The 27,875-nt window shown below is 47.9% G+C and overlaps 1 protein-coding gene across 2 annotated transcripts; it reads left to right on the top strand.

The window, feature by feature from the left end:
* The first annotated feature begins 50 nt into the window (after positions 1-50).
* On the top strand, positions 51-27,875 carry LYPD6 (LY6/PLAUR domain containing 6). Of its 2 annotated transcripts, XM_027458379.3 has the most exons (6): positions 51-351; positions 788-1,012; positions 20,388-20,567; positions 21,852-21,950; positions 24,343-24,473; positions 25,516-27,875. In XM_027458379.3, the coding sequence occupies exons 3-6, from the start codon at positions 20,450-20,452 to the stop codon at positions 25,675-25,677; spliced, it is 510 nt and encodes a 169-aa protein (XP_027314180.1). In that variant the 5' UTR covers positions 51-351; positions 788-1,012; positions 20,388-20,449; the 3' UTR covers positions 25,678-27,875. The 2 variants fall into 2 exon arrangements, with proteins under 2 accessions (XP_027314180.1, XP_027314181.1); XM_027458380.3 differs by lacking the exons at positions 51-351; positions 788-1,012 and adding an exon at positions 6,244-6,398.

The raw sequence follows: 27,875 nt of genomic DNA, 5'->3' as shown, positions 1-27,875 counted from the left end.
TTATCTAAAAGCCACTTAACTGCGTGAAAACGTGATGTCATGCGTCTCTAAATATCTGCAGGTATTTGTGCTCAGTCTGTTGAGAAACAGGCTGGAATACAGCGAGATGCACGTAATTGCATTCTTCTAATGATAACAAAACCCACTCGAAATTGGCAAGAGATGAAAACCTGCAGCCTCGTATAGGGAATTTTGCTTGAGTAAAGCGTTCTGTAACATTATGCTGGGATAAAACGGCGTGATTCATCGCTGGAAGGACACTCCCATCTGGAGCAGATAGTTAGAAATCATTCGCCATTGACCCTCCTGAGCGCTGGCATCGGCCCCTCGGAGGAGAGGAGAAGCAGCAGGGTAAGGAATCACATTTTGGGAGGCTCTGTGGTGCCCAAGCAGGGTGGGATGCCATTCCTCTCCCTTTTGGCTGCTCTCCCAGACCTGCGGGGAGCTGGGGAGGGGGGAGCCTCTCTGCTTGCCTCTCTGTAACCCCCCTGTGCAGCGACTCGTCTGCGTGTGCGCTCAGGGCTGTCTCCTGCTTGCGTTCGCGCGACCACGGGGCTCTGCTCCTGCTTTTGAATTTACACTTTGCCATCTGCAGATCTTCCTCGTAAAGCAAGGGAGGCTTGTGCGAGGGAGCAGAGCAGCGAAACGATCGGTTGATTTATACATGTGCATACGTATACGTGCGCTTGAAATAGTTTTGCATCTCATTTCTAACGACGCCTGAAAGGAACCTCGGGCTCAGCACAATCTCTGCCCTGCTAAGATCCTAATCTTCCCCCTCTGCCAGGCAGCGGCCAGACGTGCAGAGGGCACGTTTGCTCCATGACGGAGCAGCCTGGCTGCCGCAGGACGGAGCCGGGGCACTTGTGGAGCGCACAACCAGAGCTCCCACTGCGGGGAGCCAGGAACCGGCCGGCGGAGAGCACCTGGAGGATGTCCCCGGGGTCCCCACTCTGCTGAGGGTGCGATGGGAGCCCCCTGACCTGTGGGGCTGAAAACACATGGTGCAAAGGTACGTCTCTTTTTGTTGTAATCTCCTTTTTCTAATCCTTTTTTTTTTCTTTTTAATTATAGTAAAAGAGCGATCTCTTAAGCGTAGAAGTTGGTTTGGTTGACATACGCTTAGAAAAAATGTGTTTTAATTTAAATGTAAATGTTTTCAGCACCGTGTGCATAACAAATACCAGCCAGACTATTTAAATTCGGGTTATTTACTAGCAGCTCCACTAAAGGTGGAGCAGTGGGGCGAGCCCCTCCTGCCCACGCACGGGGTTTTGCTACAACCGAGTAGAAGTTTCCACCGCCACGGGTGGACCCTGGTGCTGAGGAGCAGGCTGCGGAGTGAGGCTGGCAGCACAGCCCCATCCCATGGGGCTGCAGCAGCTTTACACTGCTCTCAGAGGCTTCTCTGCAGCGTGGATGTGCCAGCCTGCAGGGCTCAGCTCCGTGATGCTGAGAACTGAACCCAGGAGATGCGTGTGCCCAAATCCAGGGGCGCTTTGTCTGGGCGCTTTGTGCCATTCGGTGCTGGTTGGGTGATGGAGCGAGTGGATGCGCAGTTACGTGTCTGGCATGGACTGCCCTGCTCCCAGCGCGGGTATTTTGGATGTGGCAGGCGTTATGAGGTGGGGCTGTGATTTCTGAGTGTCCATGAAATCGTGGTTCTTCAAAAATTGTTTTTGAAGTAAAAGCAAATGTAATAATTATATATGGTATGATTCTGCAAAAGAGAGCTGCGTTGCTGATGCAGAAGAAATTCCTATTCTTTACTGCTATTAAAAGCAAAAGAACACCATATCACTATGTAAAAAAAAAATAGGTTTTTAGAGAAATAATTGTGTTTCCAGTTGTAGCCAAGGCATGCTCTCTTTTCTGCTAAAATATGCTTTATTTGGAGATGATATTGACAGCTTCTTAATGACGGTTGCATTCAATAGTGAAATGTACATCACTTGCCTATATAATAACACAATATAATGAATATTGTTCTTTCACACAGCTGTGTGATTTCTTTTACGTCTTGGAAATTCTCCCTTAGTAATGGGTACTGATAGAGATAAAAACCTGCACAAATAGTGGCTGTACCTGCAGGAATATCCATCCTGCCTGGGATGTTTTTAGGTGTGTATTTGTTGATTTTGCAGCACTGGATGCCCAAGGCATGCAGGGGTGCTGTGCTTTGTCATTTTTGCCTATGCAAGATTGGCTATAAGGCCAGGACAAGATTGCTATTTGTTGTAAGGACAGGTTGAGTTGTTATCGTAGACTGATCTTCCAAAGGGCAGAGCTGGCTCAATAGATATATTCTCGCAAAAAATGATTATGTCACCTCAGAGAGCTCTTTCTGTGGAAATTAATGGCAAATAATAAAGGTCTCGGTACGAACTGGGCAGAAATCCCCACCAATGTGCTTTCAGCAGGATTGTTGTGGAGTTTTTCACTTCTCTCACCACAGGAGCCCCGTGTCACAGCAGAGCCCGCGGCCGCTGTGGTGTCGGGAGGCTGGACGGGCCCTGCCTGCTGCTCTGCTCCTAGGGCTTTGGGGCCACAAGGGCTTCCCATGTTGGTGTTTGGCCTTCTGGGTGACAGCACAGCGGTGCCATCCACCACATAACGGGCACAGGCACTCAGGGAGGGCAGCAGAAGTGAAAACGTGGGTGTTTCTGCCTCAGGAAGCCATGAACTCGCACCCTCCTTGTGTCGCCACAGAGGCCTCGCGAGGGGGTTTCCTCACTGGATCTGCCTCTGCATCGCTGCCGAATGAAGTAAAAAATAAAGCGGGGTAATCGTGGGTGGGTGATCACTGCAGGAATAACAGTCATTTGGCTCATTAGTGCTGCTCAGAGTGATTCCCAACCCGCCGCTGGTTCGTTACACAGACACCGAGGATGGGCCCTCAGCCGGCCTTCTCCTCTGGTCTGTGGGCCAGGGATGTGCCAGCGGGGAGGGAACCCGACCCCTCAAGTTTCCACTGTTTTTTTTAGGCCAATGCCGACATAAAAAGCTCTGAAACACCGGCCTGGTTGGGATACAGAAGAGGACTTGTTTGCTGTAAATCTAAAACTTTATTTATGCGTCAGCGATCCGCTTGTTTAATTATCTGCCATTCGCGCGTTTGATCTTGAGCCTGATTTCCTTGGACTCTCTGGAGTAAAAGGCAAAGAAGTTACCGTGTAGTTGAGAAACAGTTCTTCTTGTTTGTTTTCAGTCCCTGCTCATGAGTAGGGTTGGGGTTTGCCAGTGGAAACCCAAGTCTGAATTTCTAGATTTGTCCCAGATTCCCACTACTGTTAGAAACTGGTCATCAAGGCTAGCAGGTGGTTTAAAGTGCGTTAACATACTCGCTGTACTTCCTTCAAGACATTTTTTGATGAACCCGGCCTTGGTAAACTGTAACACACCCACCCACCCCTTTTCCTGGCCCCCACATCGCATCTAGCGTCTGTCAAATTGATGTGATGGAAAAGGCAGAGCAGCTCGCAGAGGTCAACCGAGCCAATGGCAGAGCTCGGGCGATGGTGAACAGTGCAGGAGAGAGTGGAGTGTGCATCGATACGCCTGATCGGTCAGTTCGATAAAACCCAGCAAGACGTATTTAGTGAAAATGAGCTCGTTTTCCTTGAAACCAAATGCTTATTTTAATCCTAGGGTGGCTGGATAAAATGTGGCGTATCTGGATTGCTGATAGGCATCTTCCTTTTGTAAGAAGCTATTTACTAAGTGAGAATAGCGCAAAGTAGGTGGTAAGGTAGAATTGCTGTTACTTCTTTGGCACCGTAGGTAGATTTCTACATGAGACAATACCTTCTTGTGATATAATTAGAAAAGAATGACGTGAACACTAATATATTCCATGCTTATTTCATCGTTTTCTTTATTTTGGATTTGATTATTTCTTTGGGAAGACAGGTTAGCTTGAATGACAAGGCTGCTTGATGGTTGGAAAGCCTTCTTTCTCTTAAAGAGCTAAAAATCCTTCAGTTTTCCCTTTTTGCTGAGTATTAGAATGGTTGTATCGGTTCTTCTGTGCTGTTCTTCCCCCCCTGTTGAATTTCCCATGTTCTTTGTTGTGGGGTTGACCTACTCACAGAAGAGCGTGGCTCTTATCCCGCAGTCACCATATGCTCCAGCGATGAACACCGCTTTCCGTAAGTGCCAGTATTTGTTCTCCTGTACCTATGCAGTGCTTCGTTGTCTCTAGCACAGCTCTTACAACGCTGGCGTGGAACTGTGAGATGTGTGCATAGAGGAGGAACAGCTTCATCATGGACCATATATCACTGTTAACTTCTGAAATACTGCTGACAAACGTGTACCAAATAAAATCATGACTAATTGCCTGGCGTGTGTTAAAAAGAGAGAAGTTCCCTGTAAATGGTGCTGCCGTTTGGATGATGTGCAGCTTCATGCCTACGTGACCCATGGTTAATATTCGTCTTCAGTGCAGCAGGGTGTGATCTGGTCGCAGTCCACAGCGCTGCTATTTATTTGGATCGCCGCAGAGCCGAGGCTGTGTCTGTGTTGGAAGAGATACTGCAGGTGCACGCAGCAGGAGCTGCGCCTCATGCCAGGCATTTAGCTGGCTGCAATACGTGGATAATTCTTCGTGGGAGTTAAATACTGGGATGTAGTTTGAATGAAGATGTGAACTGTCCTGCTTGCTCCTCCACCGGCGTGTATTTCTGAGTGAGCTGTGGCAAGGGCTTACCTTAGTGCTTTGCCTTTTTTTATATTAATCAGGGATTGCACTAGATAGAATGGGATGGGAGGAATAGAGTCAAATATAAGTAAAAGTTTTATTACCTCCTTTTTCCTGTTCATATATGTCTGAATATAATCAATTATATTCAGATTCTGGGGGGGTTGTTTTAGGTTGTATAGTTCTTTTTCTATACAACTGCCTTTCTTTACCAGAATTACATAAATTTCTGTCATCAAACTCTGTCAGCAGTTCCTTTATATCAGCAAACGTTCTGCTTTTGTGTCTACCTACTTTCATCTCATTAGCTGTCGTGCAGACAAATTGTGGCTTGTAGGTAGCTGACTGCCTGCCTGCCAGCTGACTCCCTGTGTACCGGAGGTATTTGGCCAGCAAAACATTACTGTAAATATTTCAGCATTAGGCACGTTACAGAATTACTTGGGTTTGTACCGACAGGGGCGTTTCCTTCCTAAGGTCTGCGCTGTGCAACAGGTTAATGAACCGCACTGCTGGGGTTTAGAAATCGGTTTATGGTGCGGTGAAGAAAATATTCTGGAAGACTGGAAGTCATCTAAACCTGGTATTTTGCAGGTGTTTTATACCCAGAAATGCTGAAAGCTGCATACCCATGACCTTGCCTAATTTAGAGCTTATTAGATATGGCTATTAGGTGCCCAAGGACCTTATAAAAATTCCTAATAAGAAAGAAAGCAAAAAAATTAAACTTGCATGCCCGAGTTTGGTCATTAGCCTCTGATTTATTGCAGGAACTTTCAAATGCTAGCACAGCAGCGGTTTGTGTATTTTTCCCCCTTCAGTAGTAGGAAATTGCTAGCTCCAGCCCCGGCTCCCTTTCGGGGTCATTGTCCCGCTGCTCGTGCAGAGCCTTTCAGATGAAACCGCTTCCCGGGGCGGCTCCATGCTGCTTTCCAGGACTCGCACTGAAGCGTGGCCAGGGCTGGCTGCTGCTCCTCGTCCCTCAATGCCACGGTGTTCGGCTTGCTGCTGCTGCTGAAGGCAGTGCTTTTCTGCCTGGCTGTGGAGGGAGACACCGGAGACGCTCATTTTGGGAATTGCATCAGCGGTAGGGTTGTGGGATGTCTGTTTTTACCTAAATAGCTTGTGTCTGCAGTTCTGCTGTGGGAGCTGAGGTGAAGGCATGCCATAAAGGTGTCTGAAAATAGGTATGGTGGGGAGGAGAAGGGAAACCAACCCAAAATGTTCTTCACTTGAACAGCTGCTTTTCTTCATGTCTGCCAGTTCCACATTTTCATCTGTGTGTTGCTCTGCATTGGCATGTATGATTTTTGAAGTAAACGATGTAGATTCAGCTGTGGTACTTCTCAGATGTTATTTCTGAACAGTCTTGTTTTTAAGCTGATTCGGGCAATTGCTCGTACAGCCCGTTTCCCAAAATAGCGCTGATGCGAGCAGAAACAATGGCTCTTGTCTCCCAAATAATGGGAGTTCTTTATAAAATTTCAGCCTCTTAAGACGTTGGTGCGCGCATCTGTTGCTAAAGTCATACGGTCTCGTTGGCTTCCAGCAGCTTGGTTGCAAAATCCCAAGGAGCAGCAGCTTGGTCTCAGTACCCCAAATAACTCGAACCTTTTCGGCTGTGATCCTCCTTCCTGGAGACTACGTGGCTTCGTTTGGATGCAGTAAGGAGAAGCAGCTGAGATGCTGTGATGTGTCGGTGAGTGGTCAGGGATGAGATGTAGGGTGTTTGGGCTTCTTTTGGGAAAGTTACAGCAGTGCTCACTTTGTTTGAATTGATCAGCCAAGTGTGTTTGGGCAGGATAATCGGCCTGATAGCTCTGAAGTGCAAATGCAGCTGGTTTGGGCTGGAGCCGTACGCGCTGTATAAATACCCACCTTTGGTGGTGTTTGCCTGAGTGCTGTCGGAAGGGGTTTATGGCACTTCTGTAGGTCTAAGTGATAAATAAATAGAACAGGCTGTCTGACTTCTCATAAACAAGGCAAACCTTCATGCAAAGGTGGTTTTGATATGGGTGCCAGTGGGTTTTCACGCCCAGTTTGGCTAATGCTGCTATTGTGGTATTGCAAGTGTCAAAGATAATTTAAACTCCTTTAAATATTTAATGTACTTTGTTTTTCTACATCTACCAAGAGCTTTGTTTTTGTGTAGGCTGATGAGAAAGAGATGTTAAAAGCATTCTCAAACTCTCCTAACCTTGAGCTTTCAGCTGGGGAAGTTTCTTTTCCTAGGATTCTTGGGTTAAGAGAGTCTAAAGCTAACCAAGTAGGGGGCTGGATTTCGCAGAAATCCCTGCTGGTTTAAGAGCATTCTTTCCAGACAAACATTTGGGGCTAAACTGCAGAGGAAACAGATGCCAGCCTGCAGACACCAGGAGCTAATATCTCTCCAGACGCCCTCAAGCCCCTGAGGATGCTTCCCTTGGCCAGGTGAGCGCGGGGCAGCGACGGCGGCTGTCACTGGGGCAGCTCCACGCGGCTTCCAGGCACATCCAGCTGGGGAATTGATGCTGCTGCATTTCGGAGGGAGAGCATCCGAGGCAGTCAGCTAGAAACAGCATTTTGTGGTGGAGGGAAAAGCTCTAAGGATTACCGCCAGCGTAGAAGATGATCAAGTGTCCTTGTCCCCCTCCTTTTACTTCCTCCGCTAAATGATGAGTGCATAGAAGTGGATCTGTTAGTTGGTCTTTAAAGACTGGAAAGATTTAGGAGTTGTTTTATAAGTGCTTGGCAAGCTGCTATGTAAGTATGAAAGTTTTTGTTGCTTTATATTGTTCTTCTCAACAAGAGTTTATTTTCCTTGCTCCAAACTGTACGGTGCTTCAGCATGTGACAGAGTACAGAGGTTTGTGTCTTTAAAACATCTTAAAAATCCTTCCTGTAATTTTCTTAATCTTAACTCATTCCCAGATAAAAAGGGGTTTTAAATATCTGTAGTTTTTGTATGTCAGTATGCTTCAGTCCTGGATCTTTCTCGTTGTTTTTCCGCTTTATCGAGCACATTTCAGGTGAGGCAGCTCTGAGCACTGCTAAACCATCAGATTTCTACCCCCTTAACCACGGGAGACTTTTATCTGCACTAAAACACTTCGGCTAGGAATGATGCTGTCTGTAGTTTGGTGTTTGGCTTACGAGGACAGCAGACCTCTGGCTCTCTGGAGCTGATGAAATAAAAATATTTCAGCATGAGCCAGTTTGACAGCAAAACAGCCGGCAGTGTGCGTTGCCTCAAGCAGACCGTGAGCCCCATGCCTGGTGAGACCTGTTCTCCTGTGGTTTGGGTCTTCCCGTGGTTTGTAATTGAATCTTTTCCCTCCTTGCTCTTGCATCAGGCTGCTCCTCTGCCTGTCTCCAGTGCAAAAAGGTGCAGAAATGCCGGCTGACCCTGGGGTGGCTCGGTGCACTGCCTGCTGGTGGGACTGGAGGTGGGAAATCCCTGTGTATGAAGCTGTCAAACGAATGAAAAGCTAAATAACAAATTTGTTTCCCTCACCTTGACTGTCTGGTGCCGTTAAAACTTTTTAGCACTTCTGAGGATATAAAAATGCTTATTTTCTGGCTAGCTTTTAAATGCCTTTTAGTGGATTAGTTTGGATCACATCAACTAAGAGCTTGATCATCTGCCAGCCGCTAGAGTTGGCCCAAAGCTTTGTAAATTAATGAGCTCGAGGCGATTAGGACCGGTCTTGGTGCTTTGGACCCTGCACCAAATTGCTTGCCAGGCAAGGTGTGCAGTGCTGTAAGCCTGGCACCTTTTGTTCTTTTAATTCTTGTACTGCGAGGGTGCTTGGCAGTCAAAATAGATGTGCAAGGCTCTGGCTGTGATGCCAGTGAATGGAAATGATATTGAGGTTCCAGAAACTAGGACCGAGATGGTAACCACCACTTTCTTATAGCGACGCTGCTACAGCTGCCGTGGTTCTGACTCGAGGTCGGACCCAACACCACCCTGTGTGTGGTGGGTTTGTCTCTGGTGTCCAGTCCCAGGACATGTGATGGGAAGAAGCTCTGAGGTCTCGCAGCAGCTCTTCTGTGTTGCTATCAGGAACGGGAAAGTGTCTTTGATCAAATGCATCTGTACAGCTCTTGCACAGAGCTGAGGAAGGCTGCCCGGACCTGGGGACCCCATCACATCCCTGCCTTGCTCCTGGCTGTTGGTCGTGGAGGCCAGGCCATTGCCTTTAGTGCCTCCCCTCGAGGAGGCCAGGCTTTGTCTTTACTCTGCTTCCCTCTCTGATCAGCGTCCTGACTACGTAATTGCTTTGCTGAGATCTTCCCAATCCTCTTCTTTCCATGGATGTCTGAAAACGGTTTACATGTGTTGGGTATCGTAAGCTTTCTGGAGGGGGGATTACTTTCAAGGTGATTTGTCTTGAAATGATTGCATGTGCTTTCAGCAGCTGTCAGCAGCATCTGGCAGGGCAGGACCCCCAGTTAGTGGTCTTAGATCTGTCTGATCACCGCTCATTTGTTGGATTTTTCGCATTATTCTCAAGGATTTCAAGTAAGACTTTAGCAATCCTAAGTACCTGCAGACCTGTGCCAGTTTTGTATTTCTCAGGGCACCACATCCCCAACAAGCCCATAAAAATGGGTTCATTACTCAGGGCTGAGGCTGTAGCTGCAGCCTCCAGGAGGTCTGAGTGTCTTTGGGCAGTCCTTGGTCTCCCCATCTCCTGGGATTTGGGTCCATCTTGTTGGATTTGCCCAACGTGGGACATTGCCGTGGTCTGTGTGTGATCGTACATGAAGAGCTGCTTCTGAAACACCAGAAATTCATGTCCTGTGGGCAGACCACGCACGATGTGAGACTTGGCTGTATGGTACAGCACCTTCTGTATCACCTGAAATGCTTTGCTGCTCTGACACTCAACACGAAGCACTAGGACTGCCTAAAACAAGCATCATCACCCTATGTCTGGCGACCTTTTGGAGCAAGGATGCTGCTTTTACCAAGCCTGTGCCTCCAGGGGTGGCATCCTCCACAGGCGATGCTCAGGGAGGTGATAACGGAGTGCACTTGTGCATGCAAAATGCTTTTAAGGTTACGCAGCCACTGCCTGCCTTGAGCAGAGTGGTAAGAACAGCAGATTGCCTCCCATTCTGACCCGTAATTGTGCTCTTTAAGGTGGTTAAACCCCTGGGTGCCTACGGTCCTCAGGATTGCATTAAGGCCCGAACCATTTCTTGTAATTCAAACCCCATAATAATTCTCCCGTCTCCAGCTGGGGTTTTAGGTTACCCCTTCCAGCCCTGTGTCATGTGCTCTGAATTTGGAAGCGGGCTTTGCTGCCTGCTCTGTGCCTGCCCGTGCTTAACTCCAGGCGCACTATGTGGTACCCCACGCTGTAGTTTTGTTCCGTGCACCTCGAAGCTGATAATACGATAAGATGGTGGCGGCGTCTTGAATTAAACGTATATATTTCTATTAACCCCGAGGGGAAAGTTGTAAAAATGCTCTTTTGTTTTGCAGCGCAGCGCAGGAAGCTCGTTTTGGCTTCGTTTAACACCACTGCTCAGCTTGGCAGAGAGTCAGAAAGTGAGGTACATGACATCATATCTCTGGCACAGCAGCATGGCTTGGAGCTTCTCTCAGAAGCCAAACCCCTCCGATCATAAATCAAGCACCGAAATATCTGTGCCATTCTGTCATAGCAAACGGCGGCTGTTTGTCACATTTTTAATTTCTGCTCTTCCGTTTGCAGAAGAAAGGGAAAAATTTCCGAGGGGTCAGGATGATGGGGAAACCACGGTGCTGAATCTCCGCTGCAGGAGGGCTCGTGGCGTGGCCCCAAAGGCTGGGGGTTGTAAAACCAAACCATAAATCTTCACCAGCAGAAGAACCTGTGCAGCCTTAGCTTTCAGGACTTGTGGCTATTTTCCTTCTGGTTTTAACCTGATTTTTATTTTTATTTGTTTGCTGAAAGAGTATAAAGCAAGCACGTAAACCACTGACTGTTTTGGTCTCTCAGGTGAGTGATTTCCACGGCTGCAGTGTGTGCAACGTTTGGGTTTTTGTAGTGGGTGAGTGTGGAAGAAACAAATCCCTTGTGAAGGAGTGAGAGCTTTTTTTGATTTCCTGGTGGTTGTACTGGAAGGCTTCAGAGACACACAGGAAATAAATAGAAGAGCAGACTGTATGCTGCTATCTAGTAATTTTTTTCTTTCATATCTGCACCGTTCTTATCTTGATCAATGCATTTTTTTCCCCTACAAGTGTAAGTAGAGTAATAGGTGCCAGGTTGTTCTGGAGGAGTCTGCCCCGGTGCCCATCTTCCTCATAAACAAAGCAGTGGCAGGAGGAGTGACACCTGATCGGACACGGAAACCTGTCTTCTAATTAATTCCTGCTGCCTCTCACGTGGCTGCACAACTTTATAAGGCGTTCAGAAAGATCCCATTGCCTAGGAGCCTTGGTTACTGCCCGCCTTACCCAGCGCATCTCGGCAGACCGAGATCCCTTCGGTTTCCTGTCCTTCCCTGCACAAAGGTAATTTTCAGAGGCAAAAGTAGGAAAGGGGACAGGGTGCTGGGATGATATTTCAAGAATTCAATGAAAATATTGAAGGTGCTTGTGTGCACGGCCTCCGGTCACGTAATCTGAAATCCTCCCCAGCCCCGAGGAGCTGGTGGAGATACCTAGGAATTACGATAATGCAAAGAAGGACAGAATTTGTTCCCATGACAGCAAGAGGATTTCGGTGATATTATTTACTGAGCTGTAATTAAAAAAAAAAAATAATCAGACAAATCTGTTGGGGAGCTCGTGTCGACTTGCTTTGTATTATACTCTCAATTTTTATCATCGTTTTTTAAAATGTCCTTCTTGCATTGGTAGTTTGAGCTATTAAGAGCTGGTGCACGTTTTCCTAAAAGGAAGATAGAAATTCCTTACACCATTTTTCTTTAGTTAGAATCCCTTGTGTATATCCTAGTAGCTGGTTTTACAGCCAGTGACTTGTGGCATACCTAGAAATTACAGAAATTCAATCAGTCTTTCAGTGCCAGAATATGAATCTGTTGGTGAGTGTGGTGGGGATGATCATAGATGCTGTAATCCGTGTTGGAGACACGATATTCTGGGAGAGGCCACCATTCTCTGTAAGCACCTTGGCCTGATTTATTTTTTCCCAAGGTCTCAATACCATATAAAAGAGAGGGTAATTAAAATAGTGCCATGGAAAGCAATTTGGAATTGCCCTCATCAAATGTATTCTAATGTCCAGCATGATTTTTGAACATTCAGTCCATCTGCTGGCTAGCTTCTCTGCTGGCTCTGGGGAGTAAGATTATTATATATTCTGCTAGACTATTATATATTCTTCTAGGCTGATGGAAATACTTTATTTTTTCAGTGATCTGTAAAATCTTTCAAAGAATCAGTTCTTATTAGTGCTTGACTTGGAGTCTTCCTTCTTCTCAGCTAACGGTGTGGACCCAGCTGTAGATGCCGCAGGGTGCAAAGGAGCCCGCAGCCTTTTGGGGCAGCTTCTGAGGTCTTCAGGAGGACTTGGAGATGTAATTTTTTAGTGCTCGGGAACATTTATGCCCGCAGTTTATCTCGCTATCATTTGCAGATAAGGAAATTGGAGGAGCTGCTTGGCTGCGAACAGGATGATGGAGGAAGGTGCAGTTGCTGGAGCCAGGCAGCACCCCTGCGGCTACAGTCGGCAGGTGATTTTTGGCAGGCTGTTGGGAAACGTGATGGAATCGTGCAGTTGTGAATGTGTGTGTTGAAGAAACTGGGGAGAGTTTAAATGTGAGTCCATGTGCTCTGGACTTGGGAGCCTCATAGATGGCAACTGCCAGAAAAGGTCAATTTTTAGAGAAATTAGTAGACGAGGAGCCGTGTACCTCAAAGCCTGAGCAGCGCCTCATGGATCAGACCTGTGCTCCTCGACGAGGTGGGGGTGGGACTGAGAGGGACTCTAATGAAAACCCGTAAATCACGGCAATCCAGCAGCGAAAATGTCAGCCGTGACATAATGAAAGCTGCGCATCGTGGCCCCAGGAACGCCGGATGATTCATGTGCGAAAGTGAAGCAAGTGGGTAAATTGGGGGGGACGCGTTTTGGGAACGACAAGCGCTTGAGCATGCTTGGGAGGTGAGCGTTGAAGGCAGATGAGTCGGAGCATGATTTTGAGGTATTCTTCAGCTATGCTGCAGATAACATCTCTCCGTTGGCAGACGCTGGAATTACCGCTGATACTCCGTAAACACGCCGTGCCTTGGGAAGCTGGACTTTGTAATGCCAAGAGGATGAGATATTTGGATCTAGGCAGGGCGGATGAAGGGAGAAAAGAAGGAGCAGAGAAGTCTGCAGCGAGGAGGGCTCCCGAGGAGGTGGGGGTTTGGTGGAGCAGTGTCTGCAGGTGGGAAGCACACCGAAGTCTGAAGCTAAGCCAAGGACACGGCATTACAGCTTCCCTTTGTGAAGGTGATTGAAGCTTTTCAGTCATCCGTTTTCACCCACAAGTTAGAAAAATAAAGGAATTCAACGCGGCGTGTCCCCCACCCCACCCTGGGGACAGGAGCCAAATAATTAATTGAATTCAAATAACTCTTGCAAGCCTTACGGAGCAAAGGGGGAGTTGTTTGTTTTGGGTTGTGCTGGGTTTTGTTTTTTTGGAGAAGCTATTGAAAACCTTAATGAATTAATGATGCTGGATGGTAGAGGTTGTTTACTCTGTGGATTAACCAGACAGCTGAAAGAGCACTAATTGGTCAGTTCTAATTTGGGTTTCTTTTTACGTAACTTTAATGAAACGTAGCTTTTCTAGTGCTTATACCAAATAAAAAGTGCTCTAAGATCTTGGGATGACAGTAAAATAATTGCGTAGAGCTTTATGAGAAAAATACTTCGATTTCAGTTTCACGTGATAGAAGATATGGAATCGGTTTAATTTTGTTTTGTAATGACTAATGATGGGAATTTCTGCAAAGGCAGGTTTCCTCTGATGCCTGTTGCAGCCCCTGTGGAGCAAAGCGGGCAGCTGTGCTAACAGCAGAGCAGTGCAAGAGGATGATCTTGTTTGTTTTGATGCACAGCCCGGGTTTTGGATGCCAGCTCTTGACTCGTTGTGATGGGGACGAGCACAAAGGTGAACTATTTTTCTATCACGAGGAAAACGGGGCTGGGATGCTTCCTGTGAAGCATGGATGAGGCTGGGCTCGTTGTTTACTAACCCCGATGCGGGTGCTGGCAGCGTGTCGCTGGAAATCGCCCGTTTCCAATTATTTCCAGTTGCCTTGAGGGCTGGCCGCCGACACCAGCAGCCCGGCTTCAGGCTTGCTCTTTGGAAGCAAGCAGAAGCGGGTCCCCACGGCGTCCTGACCCTTTTTGTGCCAGGATTTGTGTGTGGGTCGGCAACCCGGGCCTGGCATGAACTCTGGGTGAACCGCCGGGACCGTCTGCACGCGGGCTGGGCTGGTGGAAAACCGCCTGGGGTTCATTAGCAGCAGAAGCACAGCACCTTGGTCTGCAAAAAAAAAAAAACCAAAACCACGGTGCTGTGGTGTGAATGGGCAAGGCAAATATGTTGGGAACATCTCACCCATCACGAGGAGCAGGAGCAGGCTGATGCTGTCGGTGACAAAGCTCTCCTTGAGTTATCCATGGGGGGAAAGCTTCAACTTCTCAATTATTTTGTAATAAAACCATCTTCTCTTCCCAACTGTGTTTTTTTGGGGCCATTCTCCCGGCTTGTACAGACCTCGCGTTGGGGGAATGCGGGGCAGCCTGTGGTTCAGTGCCTAATCTAGCATGTCAAATGTGCGGGGTGATGCGCGATAAGAGCTGTCACACGCAGCTCTGAAGATCTGAGGGCGAGGGCAGGAGCGGACCGAGGACACAATGGTGCAGATTGATGTATGGCTTTATTAAAGCACAGTTTGTTGCACCACGGACAGGCATTTCAGCTCATTCTTTAGCAGCAATGTCTTCTGCAGTGGTTAATCCCGCGCTGATGCCCCTGTCCTTGGCAGCTTTTATCAGCAAAAGTTGTTACTTGTTGTCGGCACTGTCGGTACAAAACTGCTGCACCTAACCCTGCCAGAGAGCAGAAAAAAATAACTATCTTTCCTTTGAAGATGCCTTTTTTTTTTTTTTTCTTTCCAATTAGATTTTGGGATGCCACTAAGCTGTTTTTTTAATTCTGCCTGAGCATGCTCGGTTAATTGGGCAGAGCTCATTTTGTTGATCGGGTTTTGGTGCCTTGGCTCTCCGCTCTGGTCTCTCCCCAATTATTCCGTGTCACCGTCTCCCCTCGCAGCCAGATCTGTAATCCCACCCATCCGAAACTGACGGCCTTGTTTGAGACCCGTTTTCCCCCATATCCTCCCAGCCATTCTCTTGCAATTTTTTTACAGCCTGAATTTTCTGTGGCTGGAGCACAAACAAACTGCTCTGTGAGTTTATCCAGGACTGGCCTCAGGCTAAGCCGTCCTGCCTTTGATCTTTTAAAAACACTGAGCTTGTGCTGACGGTTTTCCTGGTCCCTAGATTGTCCCGATTCCCCAGACTTAATAAAAATGTAACCTGAAGAGCCCAGCGGGATAAGCTGATCCTTTTAAAACTCCTGTGTCTATATGCTAGCCAGGTACCTGGAAAACTGTTTTAGTGAAGAGTTTCACGTCTGGGTTGCGGATTAGATCATTACCAGCTCTGTTGTGTGGGATACACGCTCCTCTTTGGTTTGGTTTCCCCTCTTATAATTTTATCATTTGCGTTTTGCAGACTTAAGAGAAATTTTGGTCTTCTCGTGTGTCTCATTATGCTTCAGAAAATGCCTTAATATTGTAAACTTTATTGGCCATTGTTATTTCACTTGTCTCACTCACTTTCCTTTATTATTAGTGGGAAAATCCCAGGATTTCTGTGCTCATGCATGGTTTCCTTCTCCGCCTGTGTGGAGCCGGGCTGTCTGGGGCTCGCGTGCGTCGAGGTCAGCCCCTGCTCGCTGCCACCACTGCAGCGGATGTCCCCACACCGTAACCCATCACAGAGCAGCGGGGCCACCCCAAATTGGGCCAAATCCATTCATTTCAGGGTCTGCTGCCCCTCCTGCCTCTGTGGCATGCCCTGCAAAAAAATGCAGCATAGGTCTCACAGTGATTTATTGGATCTTCCCTGCCTGTCTTTCTAATTCAGGACTGGTGATAGTCACAGGCTTGAATATTACATCTAATTAAAAATAAAATAGCTGTGGCCCTGCGCCACTGGGTGGTGTATGTGGCGGAGCGAAATGGGAGTGAATTATGTCTCACTTTGCATTTCTCGCCTCCTCAGTTTGACAGATTTTAATTTCCATAAATTGCGTTTTCTCTTATGAAGATTATGGCCTGCCTGAATTTTAATCTAATTCTTTTTTTTTTTTTTTTTTTTTTTCCTTCTGTGCCCAATACTGAGTATGAAATATGCAAGTAAAATGTATCTACTTCAGTTTTCTTCCGCATTAACATGAAGCCAAGCTATCCTCTGGGGATATGTGAATATAAGCAAAGTTTTACTACAGCTCATTAAAAGAACTGCACCTAGGTCAGGTGTTTGTACAGGTCCAAAGAAAACGCCAGACTTGTTATCAGACTGAAAGTGGAAGCAGTGAGGGTCGTCTAACGAAGATGTCTTGCCACCGTGTCTCGTTAAAGATGGGATTGCATCAGGGAAAAGGGTGGGAGAGGGAACATATTGCACCCCCTGCACTGCCCCAGGACGTGGGCTTTTAGCTCAATGAACGGCAGGCTTTGTAATTAGCAGCAAGGAGATTAGATTGTCCATGTTTCTGGGAGTAATTTGAGCACTAATTGTGTTTGATTGTTTAATTACTCTTGCTTACTGGGATGGAGGAGAGGCGGTGAACTCTTCACAAGAGCTCCTATGGGTTCTTCAGGCAGAAGTTGCGTGCGCCTCGCTGCATCCCGGAGCATCAGGAGGTTGGTGTGGATTCAGCCATTCCCAGAGCTGAACTGGAAAGAAAATCTCTAAAATGCAGGTGGAAAGAAGCTTAACCGGGGTGCTGGTGCAGACTTGTGCGTGGTGGGAAGACCACAGCCAGTAGAGCCTCTGGAATGGCTGCCCAGGATCCCACACGGCTGCTGAAGCTTCAGCTCACGTTTGTCTTTGGACAGTGGTAACATTGCATGGACAGAGGCTTGGGTTTAGTTTTTGGAGCAGTGGAGAGATAACTCTTGCAGGAGCTGGAAAGTCACTCAAGTAACGTGCCCGAGGAGCGATTAATTACTTGCCTGCACCCAGGAGCAGATCTTCCAGCATCTCCCTGCATGTAGCTCCTTTGCTTCGTGTACTGCTCATAAATAATCGTCCTAGCACGGCGTGGTGTGGGTTGCCACAGCTGCCCTTGCACGTGTGGTGCTTGTGCTGTGGTTTTTGTGATTTCTCGCAGATGTTGCTGCTTTGGCACGCTGGGCTTTGTACCTTGGGGCTGACACATCTCACTGCTGAGAGGGAGTTTTTATTTACTCCTGCTTTTCTATTTATCTGGAGGCAAAAATGCTGCTTCAGGGCACTGAGATGGAGGATCTTCCACGTGGAAAGATAAGTGTAAGATCAGAGAAATTTGGAGATGGGGCCTGGAGAGCAAGGAGGGGATGTAGGAGGAAGGTGGAGCCGAGATGTCAGCAGAAGTTATCCCAAGCATCAGCCTCCTGCAAGACCAGGCAGCCTCCATCTGCACCAGACACCCACCTGGGGGGGACCTGACCATGGAGGAAAACCCCAGAAATGCCCACAAATCTGGGATTCCTTCATGCCTGAGTACTTGTATGGGGAGATTTGGTGTTTATAAGGAGCTGCAGCAGTGCCTTGCTGCTCCTGGCCTCTGGTGGAGGCCAGTTAGGAGATATCTACCTCTAGCTACCTGGATATCTAACCTGTGAGGACAAAGACGTCCTCGCAATCAGCCGCTGCCTCCGACAACGCGTCTGCCCCAGAGCTGGAGGCCTGGCACTGGGTTTTGGGGCCGGGGACCTCCCATTGTCTGCGGCGAGGTGCCGGCGAGGCCGACATGCCGCCTCCCTAATGAGACCTGACACACGGGGCCATCGGGCTGCTGCTTAGGGAATCCAGCGGGTAATTTCCCCAGCGGCGTGTCAGGGCAGAGGGCAGGAAGAAGTAATCCTGCTGCGGAGCGGGCCGAGGATGCCTTTCCGTCTGAAAGGTGCTGCTGAAGCTGGAAAGATTGAGTTAACTGGGGCTTCTGTGTCAGTGCCCCGGGCCTTTTGTAAACAGACTGTATGATCTAAATGCCATGCGACTATTTCCCCTAACCACGGCCCGGTATCAAATTCAGACCGGGCCTCGCCATTTGCTGTTAGGCTGCTGCGTGCACGCTGCTAAATCTGGAGGGGAGCGGAGTTAATTCGGCAGAAAAAATGTGGCACCGTGCGCTGAAGAGCAAGGAGGCAGCTCAGCGATGGCTGGTGCAGCAGCTAAAGCCATTTGGGAAAGTATTTTTGTACAACATTTGGTGATTTTTGGCTGGAAGCCATGAACTAAGAGGGTCTTGTTGGAGAGGGAAACTGTCTTCATGTCCTTAATAAGAAACCTCTTAAGGCTTGCAGGCTTTACAAATAGAAGCCATCTTTCTAGAGAAAATATCAGTTTAGAGAGGGTAAGAAAGGGTAACTGAAAACTGGTTTGGGTCCAAAGTTTGCAGGTTTTAAGTAAAAGAGTTGCATCCATAATGACTCGTATCTTTCCTTTAAAAATGAAAAGAAAATGATAATTTTTATTCATGTGTGTGTAAAAACAGAGGGAATGAGTGCGAGCAGTAATTACTGATCCACTGATTTTATTTAAAATTATTTTTGGTATTCCACTCTCCATGAAATATCAGCATTACCTTAAATATCAACAAACATTTCCTCAGCCAGACGTAGCATATTCGTATGTGCATTTTGCCCAAAGGACAGAGCTTTTATCCATGTCTACGTACCCAAAGTATTGGTAAAATATTGAGTATTCAGATTTATGACAACAGGTACTTCTATCTACGCCAGGGTATCTCCCTTCACGCTATGTGTGTGTGTATTTGTGTAACAACCCGCTATAAAATGCTTGCTGTGTCTGCAACAGTGGCAGGTGTTTTGTTAAATAACCAGTATCAACTTCAGCAACTCTTCTCCTCAGGAATTTTTGTATTTATTTATTTTTTTTAAATTCCTTTCCTATAATTAAATCTGTTTCAAACATGCAGAATGGAGGTGGGTAAATGAATTCTCTCTATTTATTTGTGGTTCTCGCAGCTCCTCGGAAGTGGTGCTGGCAATTAAGCTATTTGATTACAAGAGGCACGGCTGGGGTATTTTTAGCGTGCAGCTGGAGGATTTCTGCCTCCCTTTCACACAGGACTAACAACCACTTGTCCCCTGGTTCTGACAGCTAGGCAAGTTCCAACAGCTATGTGGAAATTTGGCTGAATAAGCAGCTGGTGCCAGAAAATAAGGAGCTCGTGTGATGGAGGGGCAACTGGTGTCCTCAACTGGCAGACTTTGAGCAGTGCTATGGGTACAGACACCTTTTGTGACTATGCTGGGGAAACCAAATAAATTGTTTTTTGTATTATATGTGGGAGGACTCAGCTACGGAGCCTAAACACAGCTTGTTTGCTTGTGCTATGTGGTGTGTGACTTGTATTACACATAGATATGTGCCCCGAAAGCAAAACCAGGCAGAGTGGAGTGTACCCACTTGATGCCATTGCTTGTGCACTTGATGCTCCATCTCCTCCCGTTGCTTTCGGCTCAGAGCCATCAGGACATGTGGTGATTTAGCTCCAGGTCAGGGTGTATTTGGGCACGAGGAGCTCAGAAACACAACTAGCCCTAAATGCAGGCAGGTAGCCCCCTGCCTTGCTGGGGTGGGCTCCGGCTGGCTTCGCTGGGGCTCTTTCTGAGACCACACAGGCAGCCACCCGTCCTCGTTCTCTTTGCTTTCATGTGGCTGGGAGAGGCTCGTTTTATTTCCTTTCTGTTTCTAATCAGGATTTCATTTTCCCCCGGCTGATGCACATCTGTGGAGTAGACCCGATGGAAACGGGCATTTCCTCCTCTGAAAGGTTAAAACAACAGCAGTTAACGCTCCGCACTAAGTGCTATCTGCTTCCGTCAGTATTTTTATGGATTTCATGGTGTTTTAATAACGGGGCTGTTTGCAGAGAGGAGCCAAGCCCAGTGACAGGCCCCCAGTAGCCATTGTGCTGCTGGTCCCACACGGGCCTTGAGCGAGGAGCAAATCCTCCACCACCAGATGAAGGCCTGGAGGCAGCAGTGGGAGGTTTCATGGCCACTGAATCTCCTCTCCCCCCAAAAAAATGTTTGATTTATGAAATAACATTAAGTAATTAGTACATAAATAACGTCCCCTGGGCTCACTGAAGGCCTGCCCTTCACAGCTTCCCCTGGTGCTGGGCAGGGCTGGGCAGGGCCACGTCCTGAAGAGGAGCCAAGGTAATCGCAGGATGGCTGAGGCTGAAGGCACCACTGGGTCCATCAGGCCAACCAGTGGGCCCATCCATCCTGCTCGAGCAGGGCCACCTACAGCAGGACCACGTCCAGGTGGCTCCTGAGCCTGTCTTGCAGGCCGGGGGCTGGTGGGAGCAGCCTGGTTTTGGCACGGTGGGGTCGCTCCGTCCACGCCATTTCCTCACTTCTGTCTTTTGCTGTCCCTAGGTGAGCTTTCTGCCCGCCGCCGCACTCCCAGGGCCACCGCATGAGCACGGCCTCGGCGGGCGATGGCCTCGCAGCCCAGGCTGGCCCGCGTCCTGCTGCTCGGCCTCGTGGCCGGCTGGCTGAGGGCTGCACAGCCCCGGGACTTCACGGTGAAGGACATCGTCTACCTCCACCCCTCCAGTAAGCACGGACCTTTGCTTCCCAAGGGCTCCTGGTTTGCTGTGTTTTTTTTGCTTCAAGGGTTTCTGGCCACCTCAGCCACCCGGCACACCGATAGTTTTGAGCAAGAGTCAAATGTGGCCATGAGCAGCTGTGGCACAAACTGTTCACAACTTTATTTCCGTGACTGCCTGAAATAGTGATACAGCAGTGTTAGGCATCCTCAGGTCTTCCATGGACTGTCCTTTTAATAGTTGGTTTGTTCACGTACAAGCTTCGATTTAATTCCACGAGAGTGCTAGCAGAGCTGTGCCTGCCATCTGTTCCCAGAGAAAACTTATCCTTTCAGAATTTGGCTGGGAATTTTATACTCTACACAGGCAAAATGAAATGCTTATACAGTTACGCCCATAACCATGACCTGCTAACTGTCCAGAGTGAGACGGGTGAGTTTAATCAGTGCTGTACCCTTGTCCCACCCCGGGCTATTCCTTTAGGGCAGCAGCAACCCACCTGAGGAGACTGGGGAAAGGACAGCTGACAAGCAGCGAGTCCTTCTGCATAGCAAAGGACACCTCTGGTACCCAAACGGGGTCCGGCCAACACCGCTGTGCTCCAGGGGTGGGCAAGGGAAGGCAGTGAGGAGGAGTGAGACGTGGCTCACAAGGCTTCAGAGGCTCAGCTTGCTTTGCCTCGTGAAGATAAATGTGACCCAGCCACCATTTGGCTTCTGAGATGGTGGCAGCGTCTTGAAGACGTATTGAATGTGCTACAGAAACCCTGCCAGGAGACCACTTAAGAAGCTGGGCTCTTCGTTAGGTGAGATAATCAAGGATGGAGGCTGCTGTTAATGACTGAAGGTTCAGCAGATTGATATTTTTTCCCTTTGGGGACATCAGCCTGCCTTCAAAAGTGGTCATTCATTTCCTCGGTGGGACAGTGTCCAGGAGCATTTAATCCATCTGATACCATGTTATCAGCACTGGTAGAGTAACAGTACTGGATGAGAGCTCTGAAACCAAGAGAACAAACACTCCTTGCTCTCATTAGTACCCTTTGAAGTGGGTAGTAGGCATTTTTCCTGGGTAAACACGGCCGAACAGAGTCCTTATTGCAGGCGTACGTGCCCTCCTGATGCTGCTAGTGGTGGCAGGGCTCTTACAAATCAGGACCAGCTCCTGGCGAAGTTGACAGCTATATTGGTAGTAAGATTTATCCGAAAAGAAGGAATGTTGCTGTGTGTCTTTGAAAAGCAGAACTGGATTAATTGGGTCATTTTCACTGAATATACTTTATTCCTTTCAGCCACGCCATTTCCTCACGGATTTAAATGCTTCACCTGCGAAAAGGCAGCAGATAATTACGAATGCAACCGCTGGGCTCCGGATGTCTATTGTCCAAGAGGTAAGCAGCCACACGCTGGTGTTACCCTACCTTGCACCACCTGCTCGATGCCCCGGCCGCGGGGACAGCGCTGAGCTGTTCTTCCCTCTGCATACTGCAACGCCGGCGGTCGCTGCTCCTGTTTGTGAGCCTCCTCTAGGTGAAAGACGTGTAAGTGATACAAATAATCCCTTAAGCTTTTCTGTCCCATTGCAGTGGGTGACGTTTAGGACTTTCATCCACCCCCCGTCCTCCTCCAGCTCGGTTACACATTAAATCAGGCTGATGTTTGTTTAAGGGTTGTATTTCTTTTACTGGTGTGTGTATGGGAACTACTTTGTTCAGTTCCCTCCCTTATGGCACCAGGCCCCACCTCACTGACACACCTCAGGGCAGCTGAAACCGCCTCTTTTTGGTTGTCATCGAGATCTTTGCAGTGCTTTGGGTTATTAACTCCCATCACTCTGAAGGCGAGGACGTCTCAGGGCGTTGGGTGCCTGTATCCAACAACCAGGTATCAGCAAGCTCCCTCACCTTGCTGAGACCCTCAGGAGACATTAAGGTTTTCCCCAGCCCCTGAGAGAGCCCTTTCACAACCAAAGACCTGGGAACCGTGCTGGGGACACAGCTGTCCCCATGTCAGCAGGATGCTGCCTGGGTCACCCCTCTGCTGGTGCCTTCTACAGGCTCAGCACCACTGCTCTGCCTCTATCTGGCACCTCTCTGGTCTCTTGGGGGATATTACGAGTGTCCTCACAAACAATATTTATCTTGGAAAGAAAAAAGACAGTAGCTTGAATTCCAGACTAACCAGCTGTGTTTGCAGCCTGTGTCAGAGAGCTTTATCTGCTTGAGAATTTATTTGCTTAAAGAGCTCAAATTGGTACAACATCAACAATAATAAAACGATCGGGCTGGTTGGCACCAGATGAGACCAATATTCCCGGACACTCCCTGTTTTGACAACAGTAGGTGGTATTTGGGGTGATTAATGACGATGTTACCCGCACACAAGCCTGTAGCTTGTGTAAGGAGACAGGCGTGACTCCGAGGCCTGCGTTTAGCAATAACCAGCAGAACTGACTTGACCAAAAACTGTTAATCTGGAAAGAGAAGTTCGTGCTTAATAGCTGTCAGGGGAGGGGAACACCCTGCTTTGCTGAGGGATGTTAGGGATGGGAACGGGCGAGCTGCGAACCTGGGGCTACCTGTAGGCTCCAGGTCAGAGGGCTGCTTATCTCCTGAAACCACGTGTAGGACACGAGGGGTACCACATTTTAGGTAGGACAAAAATTTATTACAATGGAAAGTTAAAGCAGGAATCCCTGTACTGAGCAGAGACTGGGAGAAGCGCTTCCTAGAAGACAGGCCTCCTGCTGTGCATTAGCCTTGTTTGCTGGCATTTATTAACTTCAGCTCAAGCAGAAACTGTTAGTGATCTGATTTGTATGGGAATACTGCACTTAGTGCTCCCAGTCCTCTATCTTTGGACATCCTGCAGGTGGGCCAGCAACTTGTGCAACGGGCGATCACCCCTGCAGCAGTGCTGATGCTCCAGCCACCGAATGCAGCAGCCAAAAATGCTGTGGCAGTTTGGGAAGCTGGCTCCCACAAGCCAACGTGCTGCTCTGGGCCACATGGAGTACCAGGTCTGGTGTTTCTGTACCCAGCTTAAAGCAGAAAGGGCAAACTTCTCTCGCTGGGCACATCCCAGCCCTGCTGGCTTGCTTAAATTTAGCCTGGCTGTCTGGGACCTGACTCACCTTTTTAGAGCAAGCTGCCTGCAGTACTACGGTGCTTAAGAGCACCACCTTTCATGCTGTGATATCTTGGTTGAATTGCTCTGAATTTCTGTTCTTTTAGGTAATAAAAATGTACAGGAGTTGTGCCCATGGGGTCCCCCTCTGTCCTCAACCCCAGAGCAGTACCTGTGGGTTAGGCGTTGTGCCTCACGTTGTGCAGGGGAACAGACACATCTCCAAGATGGTTTCACTATATTTGCTAAAATACACGGTATCTGTTAACCTAGACATGCTTGGAAACAAGAAAGAAACCACCTTGAAAGACTTACAGGTTGCTAGAAGCTTTATTTGTTCCATCTGGGCCCTGAGAATTCATCAGAGAAGCAAGAACTGTTACTGTGATTCTCCAACATGTGTGTGTTGCTTTAGTTTGTCTGTAACGTACAGACCCACGTTGCTGCTGGGAACAAATCTTTGAGTTCCAGGGTGCTTTGAAGTCTTGGGCTTGGGTCAGAGCTTGCAGTATGCATTTGGTGACATCTGTGTATTGAAATAAATACAACAATGTTCTCTTCTTTGAAATGCTAAGGTTTCTTTCCTGTTTCTTCTTACACGTAGACTATCAAAAGCCTCGAATTTGTCAGGTAAACACATTTTTCTGTGCTTTCTAGGTACGAGGTACTGCTTCAGCCAACACATGATGAAAGTTACCGGGGAAAGCGTATCCGTCACCAAGCGCTGTGTGCCACTGGAGGACTGTCTGTCTACTGGATGCACCTACGTAAAGCACGAGGAATACAAGGTGAGGAGAATTGCCTTTTCCTTGTATAAATGCTGGGCAGAATCTGCCTGGCCCCTGTCGGGAGTCCGACTGGTTGGGTGGGTAACTCAGCCTCGTCAGAGATGGAGTTTCTGTTCTTAACGAGCTCCAGCTCATTTCCATTTGTTAGGGAGACAAAGGAATAGCCTCTCCCAGAACAAAAGCATAATCTCTGTAAATAAGTGTCCTGGCAGCAGCTCAGAGGAGAAAACCGCTCCCCTCTGCCGAGAAGTGGGAAGTGCTCTGCGTGGTGCTGCAGCCTCTGCTCCGTGACCCTCCCCGGCCTTCTGCCTGACACGGGCAGGGGAAAGCCCCCAGCCCTCAGCAGCAGAGGTTTGTGTCTGAACAGAACGGTTATGCATAAAAGATGTTTCTGAAGGTTGATATTCAACCTTCCCAAACTTCTCCAGCAGGTTAAAATCAAAAGCTTTCTGGATGTTCAGGGACTCTGCAGTCCCTTCTGTGCTTTGCACGTACTCATCTTGGTGCTCTCGGCCTCTGGTGCAGTGCGTTAGTGGCCTTCTTGCTCTGAATCTATGTTCTCCATCAGGAAAATATTGCAGCTGGGCTTTCCTGTCCCCAGGGAGCAGAGCTGCAGGCGGGCAGTGCTTGTGGACTGCCACGAGAAGCGTCTCAGCCCAGTGCCTGCATAAAAGGTGAAGGCAACAACAAAAAAATCTGAGAAGATGGGAATAGTTGCCCATTTCTTTGAGTTCTGGCTCCACTTCTTCAAAACAGCATTGCTTTTTCCATCGAATTTATTATTATTATTATTATTTTTAGTAGGGAGTAAAGAAAAATAAGCTCTTCATTGGCTAGTGCAGAGAACGCCCTGCATTGTTCCTGCACAGGTGGAAGAGCTTGAATCGTTCTCAAAGTAGATGGGCTTAAAAGAAAGAAACAAACAAACAAAAAATCATTATGGAGACCGTGCTGATTTGCAAATGTCACAATTTCCTCTCTGTCTTTACTCAGTGGCAGTGGTATTTTCCAAATAACCGAGTTGACACCTCCTTTCTTTCAGGTATGCACTTCCTGCTGCGAAGGCAGCATCTGCAATTTGCCTCTCCCAAGGAACACAACGGATGCCGTGTTCACGACCCTGTCCCCCCTCAGCAGCACAAAAGGACTTTCCTGTCCCGTAACGCTGACAGCCGCGTGCCTCTTGTTGGGGTTCCTGTCGTAGCATCGCCTTGTGCTGCTCCACGTGGCACACAAGCATGAGGATGCAGCCTCCTCACACGTGCTCAGGATCTGTTTTCTGGAGCTGTCTTTGAAAAACTGACTTTTGTTAGCAGTGAACTGGTGATCCTGGTATGTAGATGAATTTGAAGGGGGTAAAAAAAAACAAAACAAAACACGTTTCTTTACTGTTTTCTGAAGAAACTCATGCAAAACATGTCCAGAATTAAGGCTTAGACTGATGCATACCACTTTTCTAAATATCTGTCCTTTCTCCAAGATTATTTTTTTTATTTAGAAGTACTCCATCGCTGCCACCTCCTGTTGTCACCACTTCCTCAGCTGAAACTTTCTCGTTTTCATCATTTGGCGCAGCAATGGCTCCAGTTAGCCCGTTTTGAGAACAGGCAGTAAATCACATAGAGCTGCTCTGCCTCTGCAGGCTCCATCTCCTCTCCTGCCCTCTCTTCTCCTCCCCTTGGAGGGGGAACGAGCCATGTGCTGCAAGGGGCAGTCTGGACAAGGGGACACACGGTTACTGCGTGAGAGAGGCTGGATCCTGAACAGTTTGTCTCGTTTTGTGGACACGCTGCCACTGCAGAGTGTGGGATAGCACTGGCTGCAGCTCTGTGTTGGTGACCTGTGCTTCTGCTTTTGTCTGGACATCGTGTATGCAATATTTATTTTTGTATGTTCAGCAGGCTTTAAGTGTCTAAACAATACTTAACACAGTTATTGCCAGGAAAAAAAAGGTTGTTTTGCAAGTGGGTAAGCCTGTAGTATATAAATTATCATAAATATATATATATATATAAATAAATATATATAATGTTTTGAATCACTGTTGAAAAAGAATCGACTTTGTTTTGCAAGGTCAGTTATAAAAACAGGGTGTCTGTGGACTTCTTTTAAAGCTAAACAATTATTATTTTTTCTTTATTTAAAAAAAAAAAACACCACCATAATCATAAATTTTTCTTTGATGGGCTAATTTTGGCTAGTCGTGCTCCAAAGTAACTTGGGCATTTTGATGCGAGATAAGTATTTTTAAAATTTCCATGTATAATTATTGTCAAAATTGAACTTTGAGCACTGGTTCTTCCTTTTTTTTAACCTTTTGCATATAAAACTAATCTTTTGAGGCCAGCCTAGCTGCTGGCACTCAAATCCTTGCATTTTGAAGTCCTTTCAGTGCTCCTGTGACTCGCTCACAGCTCTCTAGTGTTAAGGGGGTAGTTGCAATCTGCTATTTTATGCCAGTTAGACCGACCTTGGAGACCCTGAAAAAAATAATCAGCCCTGCTGTGCCCTCCTGTGCCAGCTCTCGGGAGCAGAGCTGGGTGCTGGCAGAGCTGCTTGCTGCGTGTGCCTTGGGAGGAGGACACAGGGGACGAGTTCTCCTGCTGAGATTTAAATATTTATTAATTACTATTATCCTGCAGAACTGGAGCTGAAGTTGGGAACGTGCTTCAGCTGTTGTGGTGTGTGGTATTTGCCCCATCCTGTGCAGGTGCTGGCTGTTCAGCAGCAGGATTCATAACCTAACTCTCCCAACCTAACCTATCCTGTGCTACGGTGACTCCAAACCTGCTGCCTGTAACCACGTGGACCACGCTGCACAAGGGGCACTTTCCTTCCCAGGGAGCTGGAGGAGCACTGCCACCACGCAAGGAGGTGCCACCACGGAGGTGACACGTGTGCCACTGCCAGCTGCGTGATAAGAGGCACGTAGCCACCTACTACCCAGAGCATCTGGTGGAAAGCTGCCTTCATTCTGTCCTCGGGCAGACCAGAGACATTTTGGGGTACCTGGTGGTGCTCCCTGCCCACAAAGGCTGTGACTCCACTGATCCAGGTCATACATCAGCACTACAGAGGTGTTAGAGCAAGCTGGGTACTTCAGCTCCCTTTGCAGTCAGTGAAGGATAAGGTGGCCTTCTTCATATGCTAAAGTGGGGGCAAATTGTCTCAGCTTTGGCACACAATGGGACTGAAAAGAGCAGGTCCAGGGGATGGAGAAGAAGCTGAGACCCTGCACATGACTCTCCCCCCGTCGGGGGTCTCTTAGAGCATTTATTGCTGAGCTGCACCATATTTATTGTCAGGCGCTAGATAGGTGATATTCTTTTTAAAGGTCTAATTTTTTTTTTTAACTATTGTAAATGCTGTACATTTGTATAAATAAATGTTTTAAATCTTCTG

This window comes from Anas platyrhynchos, chromosome 7 (assembly GCF_047663525.1).
Source record: "Anas platyrhynchos isolate ZD024472 breed Pekin duck chromosome 7, IASCAAS_PekinDuck_T2T, whole genome shotgun sequence".
Lineage (NCBI taxonomy): Eukaryota > Metazoa > Chordata > Aves > Anseriformes > Anatidae > Anas > Anas platyrhynchos.
Note: the sequence above shows the minus strand (reverse complement) of the source record. Positions and strands in the feature narration are given on the sequence as shown.